This window comes from Lepisosteus platostomus, chromosome 23 (assembly GCF_059453375.1).
Source record: "Lepisosteus platostomus isolate fLepPlt1 chromosome 23, fLepPlt1.hap1, whole genome shotgun sequence".
Lineage (NCBI taxonomy): Eukaryota > Metazoa > Chordata > Actinopteri > Semionotiformes > Lepisosteidae > Lepisosteus > Lepisosteus platostomus.
This window is the reverse complement of record NC_142633.1, coordinates 15,419,012-15,441,559: the sequence shown is the minus strand read 5'-3', so window position 1 is coordinate 15,441,559 and position 22,548 is coordinate 15,419,012. Positions and strand designations below refer to the sequence as shown.

The window sequence follows — 22,548 nt, the reverse complement described above, 5'->3', positions numbered from 1 at the left end:
AACAGGGAGCATCAGCATGGGACAGAATACAGCTCCACAAAGTGGATTTGTCATTGTTTTAGTGTCTCCAGTGTCGGTGAAACAGGGTGTTGGTGTCTCTCAACCTCTCATTAAAACTTAACTTCCCTTTCTTTCCAAGAAACCTTGAAACATTTGTTTCCCCTCATGGCTTGAGATTGTCTTCTCTTCGCTGTACCTGCTGCCCCTCTCGGGGCGGATGAGGACCTGCGCACGAGGGGCGCCTCCTATGCGCAGCAGGCAGGGGCGAGCTAGGAGCTGCCCCTCGGGGGGCGTCCCGGTCGCCACCAGCCAGCGAGAGCGCCCCCCCCCCCCCCGACCCTCGTTTCCTGACGCCGTCCCGGAGACGGCTGCGCCGTGCACTCACCAGGCGGCCGCTCTTGCCACAAAGGCTGGCGTATTTGAGCCAGGTCCTCATGTCCTCGTGGGGGTTGATGACCAGCGAGCGCACCATCAGGATCCTCTGCCAGTCCTCCACGATCCTCTGGCAGCCCTGAGAGGAAGGACCAGTTCAGCCCCTGCGTGTCTCTGTTCGCTCAAAGCTCCCAGGTGCCCCTGAGTATACCACTCAGAAAGAAAGCTAGACAACCCCTGAGCCAGCAACCAGGACACAAATCTTTACAAAAGTGGACAAGCACTTTTAATGGTTAAACTGGTCCCCTCTGACCTGACACTTTCTTTAGCAACAAATAAATATTGCACTTCTTTCTAGCAACTTAGATCACCAGCAAAGGAGGGATTCTTCGATTGCACATCGGGTACTAGAAGCGCCTGACGACAATACTCGGATTCGTTTTTTTCCCAAGTTTCCGAGCCCCAGTTTCGCCTTCATTCTCCAGGGACTCCTATCCTAGGACACATCTGGCGGTGTCCTGGCCAGCACTAGTGGATCACCTGCAGCCTCTCCCACCAGGTCTCCCGAATGATCTCCCTTCTCTCTGGCACCAGCTTGTACTGGATCACCTCCTCCAGCTCCGACAGCATCTGGCAGGACACCATGGCCTGTGAAGAGCATCAACCGGACAATCCATTTTTTATTTTACAACTGAAAAGTGTTTATTGGCCATACTGCACGGCCATGTATGAAATTAAACAGTTTAGAAAGAGAGTGGACTGTTACACATGTGTTACACTGAATACAACATAAAGGTTCTTGGACCGGCGTGATTAATTCTGCTCCTACGCGGAGTCTGCTGCCTCTCCTTACCCCATAAGCCCGGCTATAGCTCTCTCCAGCCATGGCTGTCAGCTCAGCGTCCAGCAGGTCTCTGGCTTTGTCGATGCACTGAAACCAAACCGATAGGAACGCTGGTCAAGACCCTCTCACTCCTTAAGAGTTCATCTTTTCAGGTCAGATCTCAATAACCTCACTTTTACATCATTTTCTCTTCGTGACACTGCATTTAAAAGACTCCCATATACTCTGGGTCTGAATGACTTTCATGTGAATCATCATATACTGCTTTTTCCTAAGAACAGTCTGAAGAAGGGAAAAGGCCGGAATATTGAGTGCTTCCCAAGACTAAGACTGGGATACACTCTTTGAAAAGTACCAACAAATTTAGTTCATGCAGTGGTGACAGCAACACCAAGGCAGATGAAAAGTATTCGCAATGAGTAAACAAAAGACATCAACAAATTATTGTCAATCAAACTTCCATATGTTTTTAAAGTTCCACCACCCACTCAATCACATCTTGCATTTGTTCTGATCCTTTAAGGAAACAACAATCTAGAATCCTTCAGATGTCTGAGCAAAGAGCACAACTGATAAGTTTGAACGGCATTTCATCAGAAGGAAAAAGGAAAACGGGTGACACTAGAACTGATCACATCACGTCCTGGCAGGGTTACAGGCACTGATGGGTCCCACCCCTGATAGACATCTGAGCGAGATCTCAAGCCATCCTGTCCTGCCGAGTGAGATTCATAAGCATTGATTTGCCAAAGCAGCTCCCAGAGCTTATTATCTGAAAAGCTGTTGACATGTGTGTCGACACACCATTTTTCAATGAAGCGTTCACAACAAGAACACGCATTACAGCATCCCACTATCAGCTGCCAAAACAGAAAACTGGTCTTGTTTGAAACCGTATTTCTACTTCTTCAATCTGCTTATCTGCTTATGCTGCACCAGGAGACCAGCTTGATGGCCCGATCCTATAGACCTACACAAGCAGCTGGAAGTTAACAACGACGAAAAAACATTAGAATGTATTTTACACCACAGTTTTTACCTGCACTAATTATAAGCATGTAACTTGTAACATACAATGAAGCTGCAGACTGAACAAATCTCCATCAAAAAAGGGACAACTGGTTCATCCAATAAATCTAACCACATTAAAAAAAGCTTTTTTATTTGTATTCAATTCAGACTTAAAAAATGTGTATACAGACTTACAGAACAGTGATGAGCTAGCAACTTGTTTTTATGTTCTATGATATAAATTTGGCACTGGAACACTGAGTTCCTAGTTACTTGTAAGTTATAAATTGACTGCTTGTGTTCCATTGTTGCTATCTTTACCTCACAGCTGCTATTCAATTGGGTAAAAAAACAACCCACAACCAGCTAATAAATGTGTGATCAGATCAGTTAAAAAAAGGTCAGCACAGAAGATACTGTACAAAACCCACAAGCTTGAGACTATTCACGGCCCTCTCATGATGAGAAGCCAGGCCAGTGACTGCCAACTCCAGAGCTCGAGATTTATTTCATCAGTCCCAAGTTTATGGTCAGAGCTTTTTCAAAAATGTGATGTTAGAAGGAAATAGAGAGCCCAGAGGACTGCAGACCTCACTGGCCAACACTGCACAATAACTCGAGATTTCAGTAAGAAAATACAGTATATGGTTTTAATGATGTGTGTCAGGCCAAATACACATGAGGAGGGTGCTATGGAGCCAACTTTATCAAATTAAAGTGCATCATAAACTCCATAAAAACATCCAGGGCTTGGACGAGTTTGTATTGGCTTTATTTATTCAGCTGTGAAACTTTGCGATCAGCTGTTACAAATAATCAATGTGCCAAAGGAATGCCGTACTGATTTTGACAAAAAAAAAAATCCCTCTGTAATTTCTGTAACACCGGACATTCATTATTAAGTGTTTAATTGCAACTCTTGCACCGATGCAGAGACTGCTTCAACCTCCACCTGCTTTTCGTTCATCTGGAGACAGCTTTCCCAGAACTGCAGTTATTTAACCCAGGAAACAAAATTGTTCAGGCCTGAAATCCGACAGACAGCTGGTCCTTGGTGCCGGCGAGGGCATTTCTGGTGCTATATTTAGGATGATTAGACACAAGCAGTTTGACAGCCATGAATTACCCAACCTGAAAAACTGTCAAGAATTAAGATACCTGTCGGAATTGCCTGTAACATCACACTGTAAGTATGCCTAACATGAGGCACTGCAGGATAATAACCCCAGGGTGTCTGTGGAAATACAGCCCAGGGTTAAAGATACTTCTGCACACTGAAGCAAGACAACTGACTTGCCTGTGCACATCAGCCAGCTCAGAGGGTGCGTACTGATGGCACCAGTACTTGTTAATTAGTACCCACTATTAATTCAAGGTATACTGCTCATAAACTGTGTTTAAGACTCACTACGTTTTAGGGTGTTTTAATAATCTGACTGGGGATTTGCTATAAGGTGCCAATAACTGCATGTCAATTCCATTAATATTTCTCTTCTTTCTTATAAAATTAAAATGACGGCAAAGGTTTGGCCAGAATATAATTAATGCACAGCTCATTTTTATTTCAACAGAACACAGAACTGACTCCCTAAACTAATAACATTATAAACAGAAGATGAAGTAGCTAGAATCTAAGCTAAGAATTACAGAAACGAATCCCATTAATTAACTTTAATTACCTACTAGTGCAAATTAATGTTAGGTTAAAATGAATGTCCTGGTTTGCCTAATGAAAGATGGGGAAAACCTGTTTCAGAATACAATCCCTAAATATTATAAAACATCTATACAACTAAAAAGCCAAACCCAATGATGAATATGGAATATGAAGTCCTTCATATTTTATTTCTGACTCGATTATGAGTTATATCCTAGGATGACTGTTTCGAGTGATTAACTAGCTTGAATGTGCACCCGGATGGTTTCAATTCAGTTACTGTAGTGTAATGCAGTCTGCATTAACTGCAGAGCCTTCCTCTTCAGAATTCACTCATAGGTCTCCAACGGTAATTAAGACCAGGTGGAGTAGGAACAGATAAAGATCGAGAAAAAAAAAAACATTCTCCCTACAGCAGTAAGAGAAGATGAATGGAAAATAATGCAAGGGCCACTTTCAAAACCAAAACCATCTGCTATCCGCCAGTTGTGAGGTTCTGTCCTTCATCAGACTAAAGGATTCGAGGAAGAGGTGTTCTGTCAGCATGTAATGTTTTGCAAAAGCTGATTTGCAGCCCCGCTCAACAAAGTTAACAATATGGACTTTTTTTAACTCACGGGAGTGGACAACGTTTAGGAGCTTGAGGCAATGATTTCAGCAAGGAAACTGCTGTTGAGATAAATGGCAGGCCGCTTATTTTTGTGCTGTTTTTGTGTCCATCATTTGCCCTCAATTTGGAAAGCACTGTACAATTCAGCAGGACGTTTTTTTTCAGGCTCGAACTAAACCAGCTTGTGGCTATTTCTCAAGCTTGTAGATCATGTAGACATGAGGCTGCTGGACACAGCTACTAAAACAAAGCTTTCTGTACATTCCTCATCAGGACAAAAATGGTCCTGTTACTTCTGTGTGTCTGAGTATACTAGAATTCTTCAGGAAGTACCTGGAAAACCCCTTTATGAAACATTTAAAAATATTATAAATGAGAGGGAATAAAGGCACATCTTACTTGTCTATCAGTAGACGAAACCTAAAATTGTCTTTTACAATCCACAAAAATTCCAAACAAAATCCAAATTTTAAAGATACTGAAAAGATAAAGCCATACCGGAATCTGAAAAAAAGAAGAGAGACAAGGTACACTCCTGGATCAAACTGGAAGATAAAGATAACTGGACGTGGAGGTTCCTTCTGATTGGTTAAGACTCCTGATGATAGTACCTGCTGGGCCAATGAGAAGAGGTCCTGATGCAGAGCCAGCACTGCCCTGTAGAAGGCACCATCGTGTGTGTCTCTGGGAATCATGCAGGTGTACTCCTCCATGCTGTCCCAGTGTCCTGTCCACAGCAACAGAACATACTCAACGTCAGCAACAACAGAACATACTCAACGTCAGCAGCAACAGAACATACTCAACGTCAGCAGCAACAGAGCATACTCAACGTCAGCAGCAACAGAGCATACTCAACTCCTTTGCAAACTGCCCTTCACTTTCTTTTAATGGCATTGAACGAATCGCAAATTAAAAAAATAAAGAACGGCATTGAAGCATAAGCATTTAATTACTCAATCATAAGCATATGGGTTTTTGTACATTTACATTTACCTTATAGAAGTGTACCTTAAATCAGTATAATTCTCTCTGGGGTAAATATCAGTTCAATGGCTTTCCTTCACAACTGTGCAGGGAAACTATTTTCTAAAAGACCACATGACGCGATTTAAAATCTTTGTCTTGGTTCCAACATTTCAAATTATGGGTTTCTTAGATATACAGGCACGTTACCAAATTTGAATTGTATCTAACCTACACAATTTTCACATTTTTGCTTTGTTAAAGAAGATTGCGAATAATTTTAAAAAATACTTTTAAAATAATAGGAAAACAATAAATCAGCTTTTCATCTAATTTTGGTGCACAGAGAGACTTTAAGACACAATTGCAAGGCAGTGAAGCTACCAGCTCACATTCTGTAAGGAGCTGATTGGTTAGTATAGTCATGAAATGTACAAGTGGCTAAGAAAATGTAGTTTTCTGCTTCACTGCCAGTTATGATCTGGTTACTTTTAAGCCATTAAACTTCAAACTGACCTCAACTAGATGTGAAAAAGATTTACTATTGTTATTAAATAAGAGACCATGATGCAGACATTACATACATGAAAATATTAAAGCCTTTAATTTGGAGGCCAGTAAGAAAATTTAAAAAGAAACTCTCCCAGTCTCACTTTCCTGTCTGTGGCACAAACGCTGTTCATTAAAAATAGATTAAAAATGTAGACAAAAATATGACATATCGCCGCACCGTATCAAGAATAACACTCCACAGAATACAACACTAACCAAAGTTATGTTTGATTTAATTTTTCCTTTGTACAAGGCATCTCTCTAACTGCTTAAGTTACCTTCCATGTACATCCCCTACTGTTGCTTTTGTAATTACAGTTGATCACTGTGTTTATCATGGACAGGGTGTTTTTAAGGTAAGGATCTAGTTTATATAAACTGGTGATGGTTTTCTAGTTCTTCCACTTAGATGCCAAAGCTGATTTTGTTACTGTTAATGAGCGAAGCAATACTTAGCCTGTTTCTTATAACGTTTGCCATGCTATGCAAGACCAGCATGTCCTGGCTCAGCAATGCAGGCAGAAGGGATCCACTGTGACCTTTGACCCGGGTGCTAGCCAAGCTGCGGTTCAAGGAGCACAGCAGGCCGAGGATGATGACGGTCACTCACCCAGGCCCCATGCTGCTGCGGCAGCCATGCGGGCCATCTTGGCTTGAGTGTCCTCGCTAACCAGTGTCCACTCTTCACAGCACTGCTGGTGCAGCTGACCCCTGGAACACACAGACAGCCAGTCTTTCAACCAGGGAGAGGAAACTCCACCAAACACAAATGAAGCAAAAGAGAAACCTAGAAGACACGTTCCACGTCTGGAACAAGCAGCTGGCTTCCTGAAATGCTTCAGGAAATATCTGGATGGGAAATCAGCAAGACTCACAAGATGGGCCTCCTCTCCTTTGAAACCTGTCTTACAGTATGTTCTTAGGTTAATAGCCAGAATTTTATATACCTGTATATTACAGGTGGTAATGCACATTAAAAAAAATACAGCTTTTGGCACCATGCATCAGACTCAGCCTGGAACCATGATACTACTGTACATTTGGTGATGGTGAACCAGCGGAATAAAATGCATTCTTTTCAGGGCAATCGACTGCGAGTTGAAATGTGAGCTTAGGATAATTGATCATCACAATCAGGGCACCCGTCTTCCGTGAAATTATTTTGAGAGCTGAAATTCTCCGAGGGAATCGAGCCGACAACTGCATGAGCTCGAATTTGCGGTAAACGCAACCGAGTGATTTCCCAGCTGGTGAGCTCGTATAAAAGACTGTAATAACAAGAGGCTACTGCCGAGCGCAATGGACACACAGTTCACTGCCAGTGGAACAAGAACAGAAAAGGCCAGGCTAACGCAACAGATTAGTGCCATCTGTCAGTGAAAGAGATTAACGCTCGATTTTCAGAAAGTTGCAGTGTGGAGATCACCTGAGAACGGAGCACTCTGGACAGTACTACAATCCATCACAGGAGACAAGACAGGCACACACCCTGGACAGGACAGCAGTCCATCACAGGACACAAGATAGGCACACACTCTGGACAGGACTCCAATCCATCACAGGACACAAGACAGGCACACACCCTGGAGAGGACAGCAGTCCATCACAGGACACAAGATAGGCACACACCCTGGAGAGGACAGCAGTCCATCACAGGACACAAGATCGGCACACACTCTGGACAAAACTCCAATCCATCAGAGGACACAAGACAGGCACACACAAGCCAGGGAGCAAGACCTGTGGGGCAGCAGTGTTGCCCACCATGCCACAGTGCTGGCTGTGTTTTTGTCAGTCGGGGGCGAATACAAAGCTCATTCAACACATGGCATGAGTGTGACATCCCTTGAGAGGTAAGAGAAACATCTAAAAGTGCCCCAGAGAACACAGGAATTGTGACAGCTGTGTAACAAAATAAAGCAAGAGGTCAGACTGTCAGATTTCAACCTTATAAAGCTCTTAAAAATCCACTCAGCATTACGTGAGCCAAAATAAAAAGGACTGTGCAGCCAAGTCTATAAGCACTGTAAAGCTATAAAAAACGCATGGTTACGTATTGCAGCACAACGATCACTTCCCAAACAGTTCTTGCAGGACAATGTTCCCCAGCTCCCAGGACCGCAAAGCCATCCGAAGGCCTGCGCTGCTCAGAGCAGAACAGCAGCTGTAAAGTCTCAGGGGTGCCTTTGGGGTTTACGGGCCAGACCTACAGTAATTCAGAAACCCCTCACGCATGGCATCACTGTACATGCTGTCCCTGTCCTGTCCCTGCTCCGCAGGCATGGCAACCACTTCTGTTTACAGGGCTTTGTTTTTTTCACTGAGCCTTTAAAAGACCGTAATGTCAGATTCCATCTGTGCAGGGCGCCAATAAAGTATGAGGAACTACAAAGCAGAAAGTCTTCTGGAGAAATCCGCTCGTGGCCAGACACTACTCACACGTGCTCTGTCTATCTCCATTAGACTCCTACAAAAACATTTTTTTTTATTTACACTCACAAAAGACCAGCTGCTCTACGTATCCCTGTCTAATTTACTTTAACTAAAGATAAATAATGATTCTAATTAATGACAGTGGATATTAGGACATATTTATGAGCTGGTTATATAATTGCTTGGAAAGGTGCTATTAAATAAGAAGAAACACCCCAACAATGTCAAAGGCTGACATTTCACAGAGAGCACTGTTGTGATCAGTAACGGTTACTGTTTTGCACTTACTCTTTCCTGTAACAGGTCTTAAACACCTACAACGAAACCATCGTTTAAAGCAAAACAGAAAGCAATGTGTTTTCAATTAATGATTTTTATGGAATCGCCCTCACCAAATCTTATGTCATAACCTATCTGGGACAAGGAAGTCCGGAAAAGCTGTTCCTTTCTAAACAGGCAGTTGAAAATAAAAACGAAGCCATTGCTTTTAGAGCATCAGGGAGGAGCTGCGCTTAAAAATACTGTAAAAAACCCCGTCAGCGTCTTGTATCACGTCAATGCCCTGATGAAACAGCCGACATGCCCAGTCCAACACATGGTACAGGCAGGTGTCATTCACCACATGGCAACGACTAGGAACAATGTTAATGAGTGAGCTTTCAGGCAGGTGGAAACGAAGACAATTAAAAATGATTTGCAACAAAAATAAACCAAAACGCCCTTCCGCCCCTTCAAGGGTCAGATTTACTACAAAACAAAACATTTGCTTAAAGTGCTCCACATCCTTAGGACCAGGTGACTGGGGGAGAGTGGTCAGAGGACATGACGTGGGATTTCCCTGCTCTAGATTTACAGGTCTGGACCTGAACACCAGCCAGCCAATCACCTGAGAATTCCCCGGACACAGGGAGGATACTGGAACAAGAGTTGGGAACGTTCCAATTGAGAAGCGGCAAGCCGCCCCCTCCAGCCTGTTTGGCGGTTACTGGATAACAGGATCCCAACCCGCTATGTCTCGAAAGAGCCCAGGGTAATGGCTTCAAGCTCATGGCTGGGCAGCGGCGTGCAGACTGCGCAGGCACGCAGGGCTGGCTGGGTGCTACTCACCACTCCCCCAGGGCCTCCAGGCAGCGCATCCGCCCCAGCATCAGCTCGGGGTCCTCCTTGTTCATGTCGATCTTCTTGTCGTAGGCCACCAGGGCGTCCTCCCACTCGTGCAGCTTTTCGTACCAGGTGGCCTGGATCTCCTGCAGGCCGAGACAAGGGGAGGAGTCAGCACCATGACCTCCCTCCTAAACCCGGGGTGTCAACACACGGATAACCTGAAGATTCCCCATTATGGAATTCCTGCTCTAATAACCACTGGCACAGTATGAGTTAACCGGGTATGGGGAAGGTGGAGTTGCATGGTGGTGCAGAGGTGAGTAGCATTGCTGCCTTGGGTTCAATTCTCGACCTGGAAGAACATGTAGCAACCCCTATACAGACAGTAAGAGCAGCCTGAGAAAGACAGGGACATTAAGTACAATCCTACCCCCTTCGGGTAGGTCGGCCTTCAGGTGAGTCTGAAGGTGTGAGGACTGTTGTGGCCAACAGAGGGCACAGAAAGCCATCTCATGGATGTTAAGCCAGCCGTGCAATTCCCTTGGGATAGAGGGACTCCATATCTTTGACGGGGTCTTTCCAAGACGTTGGGTCAGTGTTCACATGTTAGATTTTCTGTTTACATTTCCATGTGGCGCCCAGGACAGTGGCCAGCACTGCTCCTAATGGAGTGCAGCAGGCAACGGTCACGTGCCCACTGGAGACGAGATTTTTAAGAGCCGTGTTTTACATCACACGGAGAGATTCCACAGGCTGACATTTAGGAGGCTGTTAAACTGTGAAGCGAAGATTAAAGAAGGTTTCTACAGATTTATAGTCCTATTTCTAAAACAAGCCCCTGAAAGCAGGCCAATTAAGACCACTGAATGTCTTACAGATCCCGGCTTTCCAAAATAGTGTTACCACCCATGGACACATTAAAGGGAGGCTGCATTATGGCTTAAACAGGACCTTGATTGCTGATGGTAATACAGGACTCTAAATCCTAGCGGTGATGTAAGAGGACTTGAAAAGGCATGGGACACCCAATTATCCCTGCAGTAAACGTCCCTTTGAAGTTTACAAACACGGAAAACGATTATTTGTTAGTATATGATAAATACTGAAATAGAAAGTAGTGAGGTAAGATGAATATTGCTAAGCATAGAAAATCGCAGATGTTCAGTTTTCTACAATCTTCTCATCAGGTTGGGGCTATTTTTTATGGCCACTGAAAAAACATACAGAACGGGAGACGTACAGGGGAAACGGACTAGTTGCAGCAATAAAAATGGCTGGTTTTCTCATGGTGTATTACAAAATACCGATTACCTTCCTGCTCATGTTTTCCGTATGAGAATATATATTATTCTTTGAGGAAATATATTATTCTAATGCTGCGACTCCCTTTTACAAACGAGAACGGGGAAACTTGTGATTATTTGGATGACCTCTGGCTATCCCTCAGGAAGCAGAAGAATAACAAAGAAATTAGCAGAGACACATTCAGACTGGGAGGTCCCAGGTCCCTTTGCACTTCATCTGGTCTTTAGTTTTAATAAATGAGCATCCAGGGGCTAATGAACAGTTTATGGACGCCCCACGTTGCCATGGAAACTAGCACCGGCCACAGGCTGTGTGGGAGAAGAGACAGGCAATGTGATCTGTAGAGGGAGAAAGTCTTACTAACAAGCTGATTTTCAACTGCAGGAAGTCAACAGAGCCTGCGTTTGAAACCCCGACTTATCCCAGAAACCCTTTCTCACACAGTTCCAAGGACTGGTTACATCTCCCAAGGGGAAACTGTTAGTTCCAACACTTGGAGTGATGCAGTGCCCTGTCCGAAAAAAAAACAAAAAAAAACAGGGAGAGGGACAGAACAACAAACTCTGAATCGCAAGGGGTTTTCTCTGCCCACGTATGTATCAAAGTTGACTGCAGGGTGACGTGACCTTGCCCCGTGACGACCTCACAGCTGCTGAATTCCTGGCCCGCCGGGGAATCCCCAGGAGCAGGAATTCAGCTTGACGTCTGACCCCTGCCGATAGGCCTATTCCGTCCTGCTCAGCGGCGCGGCAGCCTCACTGCTTCGGCGCGGTTCCTGAGACGGAAGCGGCGGCTCACACACCACACTGCTCGTGAAGCAAGAGCCTTTCAACCGCTTTGGCAGGACCGGGAGAGCGCACGTGAAAGCAGAGACTGTCATTGGCTGATGATATCAAACAGGAACAAGAATATTTTGGGGATAAATGTAAGAAGCTCCAGGCAGACAATCCTGATGCAGAGAGCTGTGGAGCTCAAAAAAGCGGGCTCAAGTGATACTCAACGCTCACTCTCAACCCCCACAAAACTCTCTCAATTATTAAGAATTTCCTTCAGAAATAGCCAAGAGTGTAGCTAACTCGTTCACACAATCCCTGCACCATGCACGAAGCATGTGTTAAATCTTTTTTTTTCTTTCCTAGTTTCCTATTACTGGAAGAAAAAGAATTTGGATTGTTTGATTATGAACTCATCCCCCGAACACAAATACCTCCAAACAGGAAAAAAAACACAAACCCAGAACAAAACAGAAAAAAAAAGAATCAAATTAGAAATGTTTGCAAAATCACATCAGTCACATCTTGCACCGATTACACCCCAAACAAGAAGAAATCAGGTCTAATGAATAAGCCCTGTCAGAGCCTTATGTAACACATGTGTTCCGAGTAATGTGTGTTGCCAAGACTTGCCTTCTGTTTGTAAATGTTATTTCAGACCTGGTCAGAGTTTCCTCTGAAAAAGCGTGAGCCAGCTATGGGGATTTACAGTAAGAGCAGGTGACACTACACAAAAATGCATTTATCTAAAAAAAACATGACTAGCCAACAGATTTGTATTTCAACATGAATGTGTTATATAACAGGTTGAGAAAAGCTCATGGCTTTCTGAAATAGCAGTACCATGAACACTTCACACCTATCGAATGACTCAAGCAATACTCATTTTATGGGAAGTCATTCATCACTACAGAGAAGGCTTTCCCACCACAAGAAAAACTTCTTATTACCTTGCAAATGATTCTGTTTTTTTAAACTGAGGCCAACAATTCAAAACAGCCTTGTGGTTCAGGACAGCACAAACCTTCCACATGTTTTATTACCAAATATTGTAATAACAAGTAGTCCCTAGACTTCACAATTCTTATAGGAATTACAGGGAAAAACACTTAAGAACAAAAAAGGAACCAGAATCTTTCTTCCAACTTTCAGTTGGCCAATGAAACAGAACGTGTCTCATGTCTGTGCCAAAGAAGAGTTCCCGATGAAGAGGATAAAAACTGATAGGTTTCTGAAGTCAAGACAACTGCTTCTTACTTAGAAACATATTTTAAGATGCTGTCTTATTGAATCATGTGCCCCCGTACCCTAAAACGTACAAATTGTCACCAGTTACGCTGCTATTAATTCTAGAATTTCAGAGATGTAACTGTAACCTCCAAAGCCATTCTTATAACTGCGTTTTCTTATTGTTTACTTGTCTTATATACCTTAATTTTGGTACGTCACATTATAACACTTACTTCATTAGAACACTAATTGCGCAGTATATAACAGAGTTATCTATCGTACTGTGATGCTGCATTGTTCCACTAGAGATTAATAATCTCTAGTAGGTAATGTCACCTCTATGTCACCTTAGATAAAAGAAATATCGTATCCCACTAATGACCTGCCTTTCCAAAATTGTTTAAGTCTTTGCTAATGAGCATGGAAAACATGTTAAAAAGGTAAAGAGTTAAATACAGAGTCAGAAGAGGCTTAAACAGAAAAGGCCTACATAAATGTGGCTTATCCTAAAGGAAAGATATCCATCCATCTGTTTTCTAACCACTTTATCCCACACAGGAATAACTACACTAACTTTTACCAGCTTTTGAAAATGAGGGCACACGTGATCTCGGTGAGAAATATTGCTCTCTTGCTATACATCTGTTGAAATAATTTAGATACTTTTTAAGTAAAGACCACAAAGTTCATCAGACAAAGTAAGATAATTTCTCCAAGTTGGAAAGAGGCTCCAACTAAAAAGGTGCTTAATATTAAGGCTCCTCACTGCTATGCTTTGATCATGAATAGGATTTTCCAATGAGAAAGGTACAGGATACCATTCAGTGTCCCCGGTCTTTACAGTGTCGATGGAGAAAGCTTGCACACACAGTAATCACACAGGACAGCCATTCGGGTTTTACAGAGGGTGTTGAAGAGTGAGCACAAATTAAATCACACCTGCATACTACCTGCCAAACAGAAACCGGCTGCTCAACAGATTTTCCCTTAGGCAGACACGGGAAAAGAGAGCATCAGGCCTGTTTGGCCTGCAGATGGATGTTACCTTTGATCTGGGCCTTATTCATCAATTTTAATTTAATCAGTAAATTACTGATTATTATAGGCATTTGTAATTCACTTCAGCAAAAAAAAAAATCATACAGGTGGTCTTGTATGCAAAGGAAAGGTGAAAATTGATGAAAAACAAATGGAAAAAGTTCACCGTCGGCTCTTACCAGCTCTCCAAAATGCTTCATGGCGTACTCCAGCACCCCGGCCGCTGCCTCCGGCTGCTGCAGTTTGTTATTGATGCTGCAAAGACACAGAGATCACCAAGGTGGGTGTCAGACACAGCACAGCACCACTGCACACACACATGAACATGAGCACCCCCCCCCCAAACAAGAGGAGGCTGTTGTCTGGTCCCATCTAAACCATTCGGTAATCAGCACTCAGTTGATCCCAGGATCCTCACCCTGCTGTTTGTTCGGGTATTGGCTTCAACAACACAGCTGGTTCGCTGATTTCAACTCCCGCCACTCTTTTTGTAGAGAAATGCCTCCCGTTCTCAATTTTATATGCACTTTCACGTAACAAAAACAACCAGAATTGAAATACAAAGGTACTGTCTGGAACAATCAAGACCGAGGAGTGTAAAACCAAAGAGCTCTTCAGATGGAAAGACTGCCTCAGAGGACAGAGAGAAGGCCCTAAATATGAAAATCTACCAGTTTTCTTGCAACTAAAATCTGGTCTAAACCAACTGGTCAACTCAACTCGTCAGCCAAACACAAATTCCAAAGTTGTTCGCTGATGGTGTCTAGCAAACAGAAACCCACCACCAAGTCATTAAGGGTGAAGAATTCGCAACTGGCAATTCATATATACCTGGTTAAAATGTCCTACCACCCACAAACCTTCATGTTTTCAGGACGTTATGTTTTGTAGTGAATAGCAGACACTTCACAGAAGGGCTCATCGTTCAGTGAATGAAGTTTTTTGGCTGTGGACAATGTAGACCTCAAGCTAACGATCTCTGGGCATTTTAACAGCGCAGGTCATAGACAGTCCATTGAGCCCCTGCTAATCTAAGAGGCAGATTGTCGCCTCAAATCCAACTTCACAAATTGAGGTCCAGCTTCAACGGGGTTTGATGTGGGATTTTACTGCTTTCAAAGTTCTCGACTCAGGTGCTGGCAGCCTCACTGCAACGTCAATGACCACGTTTCCCACAATAATGATCTGTACAATTCTGTCTGTGCCCCGTAAATGAAAAACAATGATGATTCTGAGGACATAATATTACGACCACTACACATCTCTCAGCTTCTTTCTTTAGAAGAAAATCGCCACATTTTATGATAGAACAAAACTGTCCAACAAAATCTGAAAGGATTTATGGATTCCAAAATTCAATTTAAAATAAAAGAGTAAAACGCGTGCCTCGGAGCGGAAGCCATATCATCTTCTGCAAGACAAACCGTCCATCATCTGCTTCCCCGTCAAGGATCTATGTAAAACAGAGACAGAGACGAACATCTGGAAACGCTCTCCTTGGTTTTGCAGGAGGCCGAGGGCAGGGTCCCCTTGCCAAAGTGGAGCTCCACGAGGCCACCTGACGGCACTTCCCAGAACGAGGTCCGCTCCCCGCTGGGCTTGATAAACGCCACCCCCCGCCGCGTGCGCAGTGAAATACCGCCACTCCGGCCCCCCGCGTGAGACAGCGCTGTCCGCTGTCAAGCACCACGCCCTCTTCCATCTGCTAGCGGGCAACACACGCGCGCTCTCCTGGCAGGACTTAAGAAGAGAGATCCGAAGCACCGCTGCGATTTATGGGCCTTCCCGCGCTCAAGATGGATCGCTGAGGTGCGCCTTGCTTCTCGCCATTAAAGGGTTTTTTTTTTCAAAGTTCTGGGTCACCGCCCAGCAAATCGCCTCAAACTAGGACACGTCTGGTCCTCTTGAGGACTCCGACGAAATGCAGTTAATTCAGTCCAATTTCTGTTATCCCCCACTTATCTGTCAAAGCTTTTCTCAGCAGATTTCATTCTGTACTGGATGTGTCCGTGCCCAAGAGGTTAGGATTCACTGTGGAATCACTGCAGTTTTTTACAAAAACCATAAAACTTTGGGTACATCAACCTGATTGCCATAAGCGGTACTTTCCTGCCAGGATGACTCATTTTTGCATAAGAAAACTAGATAATTCAGATGTGTTCATGCCCAAGCTCCTTTTCTTATTGTTCAAAAATCATTTTAAATATGAAGCATCTTTATGACAACAAGCCTGGCTGTTTCAAGTCTTTAACACCACACATATGTAGTTTCATTTCCTATGCTCTTACAGAAAGCAGCTGTGACTGGAAACCAAAAACACGAAAGCTGCTGGTATAGACGACACCGGTCAATGCAATGTTACTTAAGCACCATCCGCCTCACTTGAAACAGCTCTGTTTTATTAATGCAGGTGGTAATGCTCGCATCTCTCAGATCCCAGCAGTTTCTAAACTACTCTAAAAGAAGATCATCCTACTCTACCACTGCTAAAGGCAAATCCCTAACTTCAGCATTCCTCACCCTGTCTCAGTGAATTACACAATAAAATCAATAAGAACTACTTATTTGCCCTTTTGTAATATTTACCGGAAAAGATGTGACTTCTGCTTGAACTATATTTGTCAAAGATCTGTCAAGGCCCTTTAGGGAAGCACTGGAAGGCAAAGAGGGAGCCCGGCTTCTAGGAATTGGTTTGGCAGCCTAGGCCAAAGTATACAGGCAAAATGCCTGTTGGAAAGATGCAGGTAAAAACAGAGTTCGCATCCTGTGACACATCCTCTTTCATCAAGCCATGATTGCATGATTGCACATCGCTCTGTTTTTTCTGGCCCATGAGCAGTTTTTAAAGTAAGCTTTAAACTTGGACTCAGGGCAGGTTCTCTGAAGGTCTGCTTGTTACTGTAGAAATAGTCACCATCACTGTGTCACCAGAACTGCAGGAAACAGTACAGATTAGCAGAGGTAAATTGAGCTATACCATGAAGGATTGTCTTCAAACAGCTACTACATTGGTTGTACACAGAGGCCAAACTAAGGCTTTAGAGCATTAAAATATGTATTTCTATGACACTGAGAAGAGAATTTTCTAAGGGGAACCTAAAGCTGTATTAAGGCTATACAAATTAAACCAATGCAGGCAGCAGAGCTGTCTGTGACTAAGAATGTAAGAATATTTTTAATGTGGCCACCAGAAAATATTAGGTGTCACATACTGTGCTCACCAGAGAAAATGTTGCGAGAACCACAGGTCCTGAACTAAACTTGTCCTCAACTGTCACTAACGGAACAAAAACAGGCCCACAACTACTGAGAACGAGCTACGTAAAACCACATTCTGCTGCTGGCATTTGATGAACAGACTGAGGAATAAAACCAGAGGGGATTTTGGAAGAGGGCAATTTTTTCCTGTATGGCGCTATCGGATTATGAGTGATGGTAGTGTAATATGGGCGGAACGAAATGTGTGTATATGTATTGCCGTAGGACTACTGTTTGTTTTTATTGTGTATTTATGTTTATGATGAGTGTCGTTTTTTGTAGTTTTGTACGGTGATGACAAAGACTTTTGGTTGGACAATAAAAATATATCTTATACCTTCAACGTCAGAGTAGCTAAGCAAAGACCTGTAGAAATAGATTTCTGAAGGGCCTGGGCCTCAAGATAATTATTCCAACATCTAAACTGTCCTGGACAGGGTCATCAGCCTCAAGTCAGTACAAGAATGGCAACAAAACTCCATGCAGAAATGGGCCAAGCATCTCCTGATGGCATCACTTGGCTGAAAAGGCCCAGATGTTCATTATGAAGCTGACTTCTTCATGATAAGTGACATAATGAAGGCAAAGCAGACCTAGGGGGACTTTTCTGTCGCCTGCTCCTAACATCTGGATTCCAGCTCTCTTGTAAAACATCTCCAGATGACAGGAACCTACTGAATGTGCTGTTATACACCAACACTACAAAACCTCACTCAAAGCTGTTTCTCTGAGCCAATCATAAACGCATACCTTGCAAGGATTATCCAAATCTATAACATTAACCCTGTGTTTTTCTTGAGATTATTGTAATCATTACTTGGATTGATGGATAGATTACATGGGCACTGGTTGTGGGAATAAAGTTGGATCAAATACCCAAAAAAAACTCTGTCCTTACTTTTGTTTCATTCAGATGCTTTTTAAATCACTTCACAGCAGCCTGAAACTGAAATGTTACCAGCACAACAGTGAATAACACTCTTTGGAGTTTTGATTTGATTGTGTGTATCACTTTTGTAACACCTAAGTGATTTAGCTTGTAATCTCTGGGCAATTTAATGTGGTACAGTACTTATAAGTAACTCTGCAGTGATCTTAAATACCGTTCACTGTTTGGAACATCTGAACTGCAAGGGACAATGATTCTCTGAGATGGTACAAACCATCTGCTGGTTTCTGTGCTGAATTTCATGCTGCTGCCCTTGTGGAATCTCAGACTGGGGTGCAACATTTGGAAAAACACAAACCTTTTTAAAAAAAAGAGTTTCACTCAATATGTAGATATCACCAAGTACATATACTGGTGTTTTGAAAATATTAAACAACACAAACAACTCTTTTCAGGTAGTGTTTTTCATGCCAAATGAGGGTTCATGTGTAAGAGAGGACGCACTTCACCCACCCCTGACCTGTGTGACATGAGCCACGTGCCACAGTGTGCCAGTAGACTCACCGCACACATCAGCTGAAGGCCAAAACGTACAACTCCAGCATGGACTGCAGTGGGGGGGGTTGCTTTTTTTCCCCAAAATGAAGCTCAAAACCGATCTTTGTTCTGTTCTGACTGGGCAGATAAGTGTAGAGGGGCTTTACAAGGGGCTTAATCACATTCCCCAATCCCAGAGGAGAAGATGGAATCAATGAAAAGAGGCTGTTGCACCGACTCAGACACAGCACAGGCTTGAAAAATGTCCTGAGTCTTTGCGAAAATCCAGTGGATTTATTATTCTTTTCCCCCCAGGGCTGTTCCAGTGGACCTGGCCTGTTTCTGGAGTCTCATACAAAGACAGGGAAGCAGGCCTCCACGCAGGTGCAGCGCCAGGGCCGGAGGTAACACGACCACAGAACAACCACAAGCGCGACGCGGAGAACTCCCCCCAGGTTTGACTTGTCAAAATCCACACGGAGAGCGCTCGCGTCCCCCATGGCCTGCCGCCGCGGAGTGACCGGGGAGGGGGGGGTGCCTGGAGCCGAGACAGAACCGGATGTGCCGGCAGCCCTGGTGTGGGTGTGCCGTCGAAACTTCCCGATAATGACCCACCGCCACATTCCACCCCCAGCCACACCGCCGCTGTCTGGGCCGCCCAGGCCCACACCACCTGGAGGGGAACAGCTGAAGCAAAATAACAAGGTTCACCCGCAGAAGGGTGTCCTGAGGACGCAACACCTCCTATTTATGTCTAACGCTCGTCCCGCTAAATATTTCACATAACTTCAACTATCAATTTTGGACCTTTTTAATTGTCGGAGTTTTCTCAAATTGACTTTAATAACAAGCGCCGAGAGTGGTGATTTTGCTCGAGCGGGAGACTTTTAACTGCTGTTAACGACTGCCAACGTTTACACCAGGGCTGGGCCCAGACCTTCGAGGGTGTTGCGGCATTTTTAAGCTGTTTCAAGCTCACACGTGAAACACAGACTAAGAAACAGGGAACAGCGGTGGGGGAGAGAGTCGCAACAAATCATTAATACAAATGACAGGAAGGAATTTTTAACTGACAGGGGGAAAAACACAAGTTAATTTTTCCACACCCCGGGAGATCAAGGGATAGTTTATATTTCTTCATCTATTCACCGTTCAAATCATATCCATCTCTCATTTAATTAGTCTTTTACACAAGCTACAGTAGGTTCACTGTGAAACCCAAGCTGCCTTACCCACACGGTTTCTGAGCAAAAGCAGTATTATTTTACAGCGTAAAAATGCACTTGTCCAGTTAATTGTTTCCATGAAGCAGCACTTCAGAATTATTTCTGAACCCACAGCCACCACCAGTCGGGGGGAGTTAGATGTTTCATACTGAGTGGAAGACAGTGGGAGAATATCGAGTTGCATCTGAAAAGGATCGCAAGTACCAGGCCTAGGGTAAGAGGCCACATTTAACTTGATGAAGGCCACTCATTCATGAGGCGTCTCATTTCTCTGAAGCCTGCATTCCAGAAATCAGACGACAGACACATCACTCTTCTGTTCCACGGCTTACCAAAACACAGAAGAAAATTAAAACTTACATCACAAAATTTTGTTTTATTTAATCATGACTCTGATTACGGTATTTTTCTTTCCTTCCCGAGACACCCACAGGCACAGTGAATGTAAAAATCCCGGAAAGATGAGAATAGTGCTGACTTTGTGTTCATGGTAACACATGCGATATCGAAACCAAAATACACGATAGAGAAATACAACCAAAGGAAAGGTGTTTCATTTACAGCAGACAATTCCACCAGGACTGAAATGCCCATGGTCATTAAGTAGAAGCATGGATGAGTCTGGTCTTCAGTGAAAAGTACAAGAAAACAATAATTTTAGTTTTAGTTTAATTGAGACATTTTTCATAAAATTCTAGTAAAATCTTCAAGAGCATGGAACAAATGTGGAACAAGTTGCAGAAGGAATCTATGTTGGTTGATCTTAGGTGCAGTGTTTAAGCATCATGACAACAAGTGCTATTCGACTCAAGAGTTTTGGATACCTGACTCCTGGGGGCAAATAGTAAGTGTGTGATCTCCTTGTTCCTGTATGATCATTACACTGAGTTTAAATCCCTTCAACACACATCAAGAAAATTCTAGGGCTATGTGCATTTGGTCACATCTTGGCTGCAAACCTCCTCCTAAGGCACATGTTGGAGAGCCTGACTCGCCCAGCCTACTGTCCAGCACACGATGACTCCCCCCACTCCCCCACTCCCCCACCCCCCCTTAGAGAGCAGGGCGGGTGATGTCATCGAAACAGTGAAACGTGCACTGTGAGACAGCTTACATAGGCAGAGTGCAAAAAAAAAACAAAAGAAAAAAAAGATGCTGATTAAAGCAACCCTTGAACTCTTCAGTTTCTAGACCCCATTGATTATGTGATTAACCTATCTGTGGAATTCCGACTTGTCAGGGTCACGGGAAAATGAGCCAGGCGGACAGGAAAACTGAAATCTTGTGTAACTCTGAAACAGCCGCCAGCTGACCTCTTGATGGATCAAGGGCATGAAGGAAAAGGCTGTTCTTCAGGTGGAAATGAACACCTACTGACTGACACCTACTGCACTTTAATTTACTCTACCAATCAAAAACATTCAAGAACTAAAGTACATGAGATGCAACCCACCCCTAAAACACTCCAATTAGCTGTGGTTTTCTGAATCTCTAACACGTTAAGGTGTCCAGGTGTTATATGAAACAACAGCATTTTCAAACAGAGGTTCTATGATCATGAAAGTCTGTATCTGAGAAAAGAGAAAAGACCAGTAAAGTCCAATTCTAGGTCCTGCACGATGTCATTCCAGCTCAGCTCTTAAAGACCTAAAGCAGCTCATTGTTTGCTTAATTAAACAATTGGACCAACTGAACAGCTCCCAGCTCTTCAAGTGGTGCTGCTTTAAGGAGACTTGAAGAAACAGCAGACACACTGGCCCTTTAAACCTTAGTTAACACATAGTCAACCAAATACCAAATATTTTAAAGTTGTTACAAACTTTCTCTAAGGTAAAAGTGATTTGGTCCTTTTTTAAACCAAGCTGAGAATCCTGGCACATCTGCTCTGTTTCTAGAGATATGGATTGATAAATTATCCCTCCAAATATTTTCCTCGCAGAAATTGTTTCCATGGAGAGAGGGCTCCACAATTAACTCGGATCAGTAACAGGCTGTCGAAGAGGACAAGCCTCTGTTCTCTGAGGTTTTCTGGCACAGAAATGTGGGCTTGTAAGGATCAGATACCACCAGCGCATTTGGAAGGAGTTACAACAACACCGGAGATGGAGGCTGAGAGACCAGGAGAGCCACACTGAGAGACGACACCAAGCCCATCTGGAGAGAGCTGAGGTTATCTCATCAAGTGGAACAAAGCCGCCCTGTTCACACGCAAAACATCCACAAACAAAGTGCATGTAAGAATTTGCATGTAACATGCTTTCAAGAAATGCAAGTATAAGTGTACATACTTATATCTTATCTGTCCAATGAAATTCCACTGAAAAATGCAAGGGCGATATTGCTGCCTCACAGCACTGAGGTCCTGGGTTTAATTCCTGGGGTGCTACCTTTGTTGAGTTTGTATGTTCACCTAGGTTTCCTCTGGGTACCCCAATTTCTTCCCACAGTCTGAAGACATGCTGGTGGGCTAATTGGCTCTTGGAAAATTGGCCCTGGTGTGAGAATGAATGTGTCTGTATGTCTGCCCTGTGATGGACTAGCGTCCTGTCCAGGGCGTATCCTGCCATGAGCCTGTTGCTTGCTGGGATAGGCTCCAGCTCCCCTGTGAATCTGCATCTGTAAAGCTATGAAGCTTTTAGAAAATGGATGGATGAAAAATGTAGATATTGGGAGAAGAAATATACATACCCTCACCTGTTGCCAAACAAACTCAGCAAACACCATCACAACATTATTTTCTAGA

General features: G+C 43.6%; 1 protein-coding gene across 2 annotated transcripts in view; it reads right to left on the bottom strand.

Moving 5' to 3' along the window:
* Positions 1-22,548, bottom strand: part of mtor (mechanistic target of rapamycin kinase) — a 98,420-nt gene that overhangs the window by 17,696 nt on the left and 58,176 nt on the right. For both annotated transcript variants that reach the window (XM_088617178.1, XM_088617177.1), the window contains exons 29-35: positions 14,075-14,150; positions 9,553-9,692; positions 6,623-6,723; positions 5,106-5,221; positions 1,226-1,303; positions 913-1,020; positions 386-511 (exon numbers count right to left, since the gene is read on the bottom strand). In XM_088617178.1, the coding sequence (XP_088473304.1) occupies positions 386-511; positions 913-1,020; positions 1,226-1,303; positions 5,106-5,221; positions 6,623-6,723; positions 9,553-9,692; positions 14,075-14,150 (745 nt within the window). The remainder of the gene's footprint in view (positions 1-385; positions 512-912; positions 1,021-1,225; positions 1,304-5,105; positions 5,222-6,622; positions 6,724-9,552; positions 9,693-14,074; positions 14,151-22,548) is intronic.